Source organism: Fistularia commersonii, chromosome 12 (genome assembly GCF_037954325.1).
Source record: "Fistularia commersonii isolate RoL2024-O1a breed Wild chromosome 12, RoL_Fcom_v1.0, whole genome shotgun sequence".
Lineage (NCBI taxonomy): Eukaryota > Metazoa > Chordata > Actinopteri > Syngnathiformes > Fistulariidae > Fistularia > Fistularia commersonii.
The window spans coordinates 3445200-3454734 of record NC_141295.1 but is presented as its reverse complement, the minus strand read 5'-3'; the positions used below and the strand labels follow the sequence as shown (position 1 = coordinate 3454734).

The 9535-nt window shown below is 40.4% G+C and overlaps 1 protein-coding gene across 2 annotated transcripts; it reads right to left on the bottom strand.

Annotated features, from left to right (window-relative positions):
• Positions 1 to 2999: 2999 nt before the first annotated feature.
• LOC147228153 (leucine-rich repeat LGI family member 2-like) lies at positions 3000 to 9184 on the bottom strand. Of its 2 annotated transcripts, XM_086156204.1 has the most exons (8): positions 8920 to 9184; positions 8733 to 8804; positions 8548 to 8619; positions 8308 to 8379; positions 8111 to 8182; positions 6074 to 6243; positions 4838 to 5002; positions 3000 to 3848 (listed from the first exon to the last, which is right to left on the bottom strand). In XM_086156204.1, exons 1-8 carry the CDS (start codon positions 9090 to 9092, stop codon positions 3013 to 3015), a joined length of 1632 nt encoding a protein of 543 aa, XP_086012330.1. In that variant the 5' UTR covers positions 9093 to 9184; the 3' UTR covers positions 3000 to 3012. The 2 variants fall into 2 exon arrangements, with proteins under 2 accessions (XP_086012330.1, XP_086012331.1); XM_086156205.1 differs by lacking the exon at positions 8111 to 8182.
• Positions 9185 to 9535: the final 351 nt, after the last annotated feature.

Below are 9535 nucleotides of genomic sequence, written 5' to 3'. Positions count from 1 at the left end.
TGTGCGCGTTAACCGAACCCTTATTTATTGGAAGAATAGGAAAAATAAAATGTGATTTTTTTCAAATTTGAGACAGTTGACTTGTTTTATTAGTGCACAAAATGAACCGTGCGTCAATATCTCTTTGTTCAAAGAACAAAACCAGCAAAATGTGATTTTCACACAAAAACATAATGCAAAGGAAGGAATAAGGAAGTGTTTACATAGTTTTGCCGGTGCTAGACTAGAATTGTTCAACTTGGCATTGCAAATCATGCAGTTAGGACATTCCGTTATATATTTGAATCCATATTCGCGTGACCACTTTCTTTTTTTGCTCTACATAATTAAATTAGGGACAATTGTTTTTTCCCCCCTTATTAGTATGAAGGGATTAAAATACCATGAAAGAAATCACACGACCTACCATAACGACAGTCACAAGTTGACTACTGAGAGCACTAAAATCCCTGCAACACATATATGTCAAGCTATGTAGCGTGATCACCTGTAGCCATCACGAATTATACTAGTCGGTTGTGTGTCTTGACCTCTTGACCACTTGTCTATATTGTCTATAATGTCATTAACTTTTTGTCCTTTTTCATGAATAAAACGCCCGGGTGACGGTAAAACGTTGTTTAATGAGCAATAGCTGTTTTTTGGCCACAGCCACAACAAAATACAACAATACAGCAAACTGTTCCCCTCAATTCCAGGTAAAAAAATCCTGAAGTCATTGCACCCCAAACTACAACCACATTATTCCCAGCAACCCCCAAAATCACACAGAAAACAAGCATCAACATGAACACCAACATTCATGACTTTGCTACACTAGTACAGTCTATGATGCAGCCAGACATCCTCTTAAATGTGTCGTCAATTTTATGATGTGGTCTGTGGTTTGGGAGATAATCTATAGGTAATAAAAAGAATATAAAAGTAATCCAAAATTGTTCTTTTATCAAAGAAACCGAGAGAAAACGAATTAAATCATTTGAATTATACAATACCTTTGTGTTTGATTGGCTTGATGGGCTTCTGAATTCCACGGAAAACGTATTTAATTAATTAACATGTTCAAATTTTTTTTTTTTGTGGACAGGATTATAAATATTCTTCAAGATGTGTCTACTCAGTTTTATTGACTGCGTTCTATGGCTGGACAGTCCTATTAGTGAATTAACGCATCCATCGTTTGAAAGCTTTATTCTCATCTCATTTTAAATAATCTTTTCAAACTACGCAAAAGGTTTTGCACAACTAAAATAATCAAAGCCACAATTTTTTAATAAAAGAATGAAGCAAGGAGGGAGGTGTGCATTATTTAAATGTGCAAGAATTCTCAAACTGGTCGCAAAATATACAAATGACTTTGAAACATTTTTTCAATAAGCATCTTGGGAATGCAGTGGTGGGCCATCAGGACCTGCAGGCCTTCTCTGCTGGCCTAAAAAAATATCATAATCACTGACTGATTTTAATTATGGGGTAGGGTAGCTTTTTCCCTATCTTTGTTGCTTCTAGACATGTATTCTCATATGAAAGCATTTAGCCAATCACATTTCAGCCATTACTTGTTTCATATTTTCATATGAAAGCATTTAGCCCATCACATTTTGAGTTGTGACACTAAGGCCTTCTAGAAGGCTACGCTAACATCAGGGTGTCAGTTTTGATTGGATAGTCAGAGAGTGAACTAGCCAGAGTTAGCGGGATGCATCTGTAGCGCGCTGCATGAACACAAATATAGTTGTGTTGATGTAATAGCTAATTTGTCAACCCATGATGGCTGAAGCAGCCATTTTCAAGATGGACTTTTCAAGAAAACATTAAGAAAAGTAATTTTTATAGCCATAAAAGAGTTATTGAGGAGTGGAGTGACAAATGGAGCACTACTGAAGGCCTAGGTGTGAAATGCACGGCCGGCCACTGTGGGAATGATATTGGCTTTGTTTAGACACCACTAACTGAGAGGAAATAATTTGACACTATTGCACATGAAAAATGTCAGTAGAAGAGAGGGACCGCACGGGTAGCAGCATCATGCACACTAACCCCCTGAACGTCATGCTTGCTGCAGTAAGTTTTATACAATTTGCATAGGCATCAGGGGTGAATTATATTACATATTGTTTCACCGTTCAGGCACTATTTTCCTACAGTAGGTTTATATAAATATTGTGCAGTCCGGGCTAAGCCATTCATTTCTAACTCGTGGGTTTTCGGAGATTGACAGTGGGCTCTCCTTCAGATAATACTTGGAAGAGGCCTCTGGAAAAGTCCGCAGGAGATGAGTTGAAATGAGTTCATTCCAGAACAATGACGTAAACAAGAGAGGAAATCAGAGGGAAAATGATCAATTTGTAATTAGAAGAAAAAAAAAAAAACAGCTTTAAAACAAAAGAATATGGAGCTGAAAATATGTCTATCTTTTTAAATGACAAGGTTAGATCAGTACAAATCAGGGAAAACATTAAATTCCCCCAAAAATAGAAAATATCTCTGACCAAATAACATTCATTCCCTCTCCGACCCCCCCGGATGAGCCCACCCCCGACTCCAAAAACCCCCTGGTCTAGCTGGTACATTCAGCTGTGTTTGGGATTAGTAAGAAAACTGCATCATGCAAATTTGAAATCGGCAGTCATGACAGATAGGACGGCGCCGGGAACAGCGGCGAACAACAAACGTTCGATCGCCTCGAGAAAATCTCAGCCTTTCATACAATTCGACGTTTGTTCTTTTCATATAACTGATGCTCAGACCTCGAGGGCAGAGACTCGATGAATTCAAAGTGTAATTTTCAGAACAGTCTTTTGACTTGCAACAAAACGACATTACTCCACCCCCGGGGCTTTGCTAACGTCGATATAAATCCAATATCCCCTTGATTATATTACATTTGGTATAAGCTGATTACATTTCAACAGTCGTAATTGATTTAGCATTGCCATTCGAAAATGTCTGCAATCTTAGGGATAGATACCGTAAAAGCAGCAGTCGCAGAAAACTGTAAGTATTTGATCATTACAAGCTTAGATCTACAATAATGTGCTCAAAAACTAGTGATTTGCCCTTAAAGCTTGGGGAGAAAATGAAGTTTCTCCTATCAGTGGTCATCACGGTAAAGGACCGTGGCGACTGGATATAGATGTTCTTGAACTTTTTAAAGTTTTTGACCTCTGCGTCCCAGAGGTAGATTTGCGTGAAGGAGTAGTCACTTCCCAGGGCGAGATAGTGTCTCTCCGTGAAGGTGAAAGGCTGGAGAACCATCGCCCCTCGAGAGGGCAGAGCCAGCACCTCCGTGAATTGTTTATTGGACCACTTGAGGACTTTGGAGTCACCGATGTAGCACGTCATGGCCAGATACAACTCGTTGTCCAGCCGGAATGCTTTGATAGCCACAACGTCGTCCATGTTTGGAATACTACCGTGGACAATGAACTTCAGGGTGCTCTTGTTCCAAAGGTAGATGACCGGCGCCTGAGAGCGACTGGCTAACAGGAGGTAGGACTTCCCGTCCACTTCGACGAACTCCGCATCCGTGTCTCGGAACCACTCGTGGAGAAACTGATAGGAGTAGAAACCGCTTTCATTGCGCCCGGGTTGGTCGGTCCACTTGTACAGAGTAGACAGGCCCGCCTTGGAGCTGTCCACAATCAAAAAGAACCAATCTCTGTCCATCTGGAAGACCTCGATGTCGTTCGGCTTGGAGATGTTGAGTACCTCGATGGACTGAAACTTGGTGAACTTGTTCTGTTGATCGTCGAACTTGTAGATGTGGGAGCCACTGAACAGCTGGGTGACAATTATCAGCACGTGGTTGTCAACCAGGACTGACTTGCACCCGACAACCGATTTACCTGGCAAGAAGAGCAAACTATTAACACTAAATAACACCATTATGGATTCTACCCTTGTTCCTCGTACGAGGGATCGTAGCCCTCCGGTATTGGCTTATCTGCAATGGCCCCCCTGTACTATGTTGAGACGAATTTAAAATAAAAGGCCAACTCCAAAAACTCCTAGAACCCTACCGCCCAGTCCAATCTCTACAGTTCCAGGATGCAGGGCTACCTGTCGTCCCTGGAGTCGCTAAAAGCAAAATAGGGGGTTCAGTGACCAAGCTCTTCTTTGATGGGATAACTTTCCAATCTCAATCCGCCGGACAGACAACCTCTCTTTGTTTAAGAATTGTCTTAAAACGTTTCTTTTTGAGAAAGCTTAGAGTTGGGGATAGGGTAGCCCCGAGTAGCCTCTATCTTTTTACCCCGACAGGTCAAGACAAAAGGCCCCCCAAATTTAGGTGGGATCTGCTTTCTCATGAGGGAATCAGGTTTTTTTCCAGACCTGCTCTTTGTGTTAAGCGCCATGAGGCAATTCCGTTGTGACTTGGCTCTATAGAAATATAATTTGAATTGAATCGGCAAGTTTCGAAGCCCCTGTTTTGAACGCTTAGGTCAGCGGCGGGTGATACCGTTAATTTAGACTTAATAATCTACATTTATAGCAATGTTAGTTCTTACTCACACAGGCGAAGGCTGTATATTTGTATGGTTATATTCAGATATGGTTCGGTTCCCTTTTCTCGTGACATGTTACGTTGTTGAAAAATTATTCAAGTGGACTCGGTCCTGGCTTTTTTAGATCTGACACATGGCCATTGGGGTTATTTCTGTGGTTTTAGCAAATATGATTTACGGCAAAGACTAGCTAGAAGGCTTCGGGCTTTAGTGATAATGCTGGATAGAATTACCATTCAGTTGTTGGCTGACGTTATCATTGGATTAGTGAAGTGAAAAATTCCTTATGGGAAATTAACAAAATAAACATCAGGTTTGTTGTATCGAACCTGTTATGTTGTCGAACTTTCTGAAATTCATTTCGATGTGGTCCCACTCCATCACCACACAGCTGTTGGTGTTAGGCGCAGCCAAGGCCACATAGATGTCCTCTTTGAAGGAGAAGATGTCTGCGGACATGGACTGAACAGGAATGGACTGATGCCGCACAAAGTCTGAGAGATAAAGGGGAAAACAGAAGGAGAAGTTTGAAAACAAAATAAAGATCTTCACCGTATGACATGTTATTACACTGCAAAACCATTTGAGTCTGTAGCATCTACTGTGAATACTGTATTGATAGATATCTATATTAGTTTGTGTATATCGATAAATATATATAGACACACACACACACACACATATATATATATATATATGTTCATTCATTCAGTTATTATCTTTACTGCTTATCCTGCATATCCCAGCTGTCATTGGATGAGATGCATGGCATGCATATATATGTGTGTGTGTGTCTATGTATATGTATATTTAAATATGTGTGCATGAATGCATGAATGTTTATATGTTAATATATATATGTAAGTGTGGGTGTATACATATACGCATACAGTGTATGTGTGTCAGTGGCAGGACGTGTATTTCACACCTAGGCCTTCCAGTAGTGCTCCATTTGTCACTCCACTCCTCAGTAACTCTTTTATGGCTATACAAATTACTTTTCTTAACATTTTCTTGAAAAGCTTATCTTGAAAATGGCTCCTTCAGCCATCATGGGTTGACAAATTAGCTTTTACATCAACACAACTATATTTGTGTTCATACATCGCGCTGCAGATGCAGCCTGCAAGCTCTGGCTAGTACACTCTCTGACTATCCAATCAAAAGTGACACGCTGACGTTAGCATAGCCTTCTAGAAGGCCTTAGTGTCGCAACTCAAAATCGGATTGGTTGAAGCAACATTTTCATAGACACTTTTTTTTTTTTGCTCGAGCGCCACTGGATTGGATTCTGCAGGCCTCCAGGCAGATTTCTTTGACTTTGCCCCTACCTGGCAACAAGTAATGGCTGAAATGTGATTGGCTAAATGCTTCCATATGAAAATACATGTTTAGGAGCAACACAGCCAGGGAAAAAGCTAACCATGGACAAATTATAATTAAAATCAGTCTGCGATTATGATATTTTTTAGGCCAGCAGAGAAGGCATTGCAGGCCCTAACGGCCCACCACTGATGTATATACAGTATACAGACTGACACATACTGATGTACTGATCGTTTTACCTGTGGAGATACACTTGCCAGGCGGAAGGGGCAGGTCATTGAGCCGCTTGCCCTTCATGTCAGCGGGTCCTGCACAGAAGACATCTGATACTGTGGCATTTGTGTTTTTCAGCCATGTCATCAGCCACTTGTTCTCACAGCTGCACTGGAAGGAGTTTCCTCTCAGATCCCTAAGGTGTTACAGGGAAACCATGTCAGTAAATCTCCCATGAATTCCCAACCAATGTTGCACATTAACAAGGCCGTTTTTACTGTCGTCTCTGGGTTTTTCTGATCAACGTCACCTAAAACACCTGTCATAATCACAAATATTCAAAATACTGAAACCAGCTGCATTGACAGGCATATATACTGACAAATCGTTGAACATTTTCTGCTGAATATTTCGGTATTCCAAATCACCAATCCTGCAATTTTTTTAACATAGAAAACTAAAAGTTTAGTTAACTCTGTATTCATTACAGAATTTTTATTCCATAAAATTTAGCTGCGGGACAAATACAACGTATTCTCATCATCTCCTCTTGCAGTCCTTGTGCACGCAAGTGATCTGCTGACAATTGAGTTTATATATACAACTAAAACAATGCAGGTATGTGGGAATGGATGCAGGCGGTGATTTAAATGTGCACATTGTGAGAGGTGTTGAATTGTGACCCGAACTCGTATCATTTACCTCTCCTGCGACCGTGCATGCTACTTTGATATCCATACCTAACACACTCACACCCATAGCAGCAGATGACACTTACTAAGATCCAGGGAAAGTATATACAGTGATCCCTCGCTATAACGCGGTTTGCTTTTCACGGTTTCGCTACTTCACGGATCTGCATCGTGCATTGTGTTATGCATTCTGATTGGCTAAAAAGTCATTCCGCCTTTTCTGCACCTGTGCGTCAATAACGTCGCAGTTTAATATGTACACGTATGTAAAACAGCTTGCCAAATTTACACGACGTACCTGCAAATTCTCTCGCAATTTCGAGTTTCTCTAAAACCCATAATGTTGACAAAACGCTCTGGACCGACAAAAGCACCTTGCAGGGCCCAAAAGGCAGCGTAAGATGCTATTTATCGCAGATAAAGTTAAACTTCTGGACATGCTAAGGGAAGGTAAAAGCTATAGGTCAGCATTACGGAATTCATGAATCTTCTGTTCGTTCCATAAAGAAGGAAGAAAAAAACACAAGGACGACAGCAGCAATGTATAATAGAGTATTTAATTGTATAATAATTTAAAAAAAAAAATAAAGGTTTCTCCTTCACGGATTTTGCTTATCACGGGTTCTTTTTGGAACGTAAACCCCCCGTGAAAAACAAGGGTATACTGTATGTCGGTTTCCGGCAAAAAGAAGTGACTCAATTTAGACGGATACTATATTTGTGTGAGGTCTGTTATTCTTGAACTAAAAAGTAATAAATCTGTTTTTTTTCCCCTGTAATGTGTCAAAAACGATATATTTAAATGGTTTCATAGAATAAAATGGAATATATTCATTTAGTCTGATACTCCAGTTCCTTCCCACAGCCCACAAAACATGGAATACACTTTCTGAAGACCCTGATTTACCCAGACATGAACGAGAGATCGGATGGTTGCATGTCTCTAAATGACATTTAAATGAAAATATATGTGACCCTGTGATCGAATCCAGGGTTATCATCAATGGACGAATGAATAGAAAGATAAGATTCTGATTGAATACCAGGCTACGATGTATGACAAACATAATAGAACAGTTTTAAAGCAGAGATAAGAGAATGAATTGTACTCCTTCCTTCAAACAGGGAAAACAGGGAGGAATAAAGCAAACAGTTAGTGTGATGTTTTTTTTTTCAAGTGTGTGAAATAAAAGATGTGGCGCACCGTAGTTAAGTAGGCGATACTGAATATTTGTGCTGCACTACAATTTACTGCTGTCTTCTATCGTGCACAACCTGAGTCAGCTGCACCTTGTAATGCAGCATGAAAATACACACTCTCTCTCACACACACACACACACACATTGCTGATACTGCAGCTCCCCACTCACAGTTCCAGCAAGGAATCCAAGTCATAAAAGAGATTTCTAGGCAGAAACCTCATCTTGTTATTGGCAAGGGATCTAAAAGGGGGGGAGAAGGAAAAAAAAAAAAAAAAAAGCACATTTTTCAAAAAAAAGGCCTTGTACTAGAATGGCATTGTTTTGCTTTCTACTGGATCGGATTGAGGAAAACAGCTGGTACTTACAGATGAGTTAAATCTCGTAGGCCGCGAAGAGCATTTTTGGTGATGGTCTCTATTTTGTTTCCTTCAATAAACCTGTTGGGTGGAGAAAAAAAAAGTGACAAAATATCTGATATGGATAAACACACTACGTCAGGAAGTGCGACGATAGTTATTCTTCAATGATATTCATAGTTCCACCTACTAAGTTGCAGCTTTAAGTCATGAAAAATAAATCAGATATCTATAAATTATAATACTTACAAATATTCCAGATGCGGAAGTCCATAAAAAGCATCATCTTTGATTGTGGTCAATGAGTTTGCATTTAAAAGCCTGCAAATTGAGGATAGGCAGAATGACAGGGAAATCAGGCTGCATTAAATGAGTGTGTGTGTGTGTGTGTGTGTGTGTGTGTGTGTGTGTGTTGGGGGGGTTAACACACTCACAAAAGCTGAAGAGAAGGCATGAGTGCAAACATCCCCTCTGAGATCTCCGCAATAGATCCATTGACGACGCTCCTGTCGGGTTTTTATTTATTTTATTTTATTTTTTTTTTACAGTTCAGCGTTACACAGGCCCAATGCAGCAACCGAACCCAATTTGAAAAATAAAAATAAACTGAATTTTACTCACAGTGAGTTGATGTCACTCGGCACAGTCCGCGGGATTTGGGAAGCGCCAACGCAGATGATGGTCTCCTTGGAACAGGAGCATCCTGAAGGGCATTTGAAATTCCTTTTGGATACACCGGCTCCGAAAAAGCACAAAAGCGCAAAGCAGACCAGCAGCAGCGACGAGGGAGTCATGTTACCCTTCCTACACCCCTGAAGCTTTAAAATAAAAATAAAAAAATGATCAAGAAACCGTGCAAAAAGGAGCTTCTTGTTCCTTGCGTGATCCTGACGCGGACTGGCACGGCTGCAGGCTGCACCCCGGAAGCACGACGTCTCCAGGATTCACAAGTGGTCATTGTGGACCTGGGGAGGGGGGGGGGGGGTGTTAATAAATATTTTTTATTTAAATAAATTTCACGAAATAACCTTCTGATAATAATATTTCTGGGTTTAACAGAGTTCAGCACCATGGAGAACGACAGGGGCGGTGTTACAGATTTGGGATCCGCAGGCATTTTCATGTTGAAGTACAGGAAAACTTGGGGAGTTTCAACACTGAGAAGATTTTTTGTCGCTCCCTGTGGTGCAAAACGTTTTATTTTTTTTTTGTAATTAAGTGTAAGCATGTACTAGTT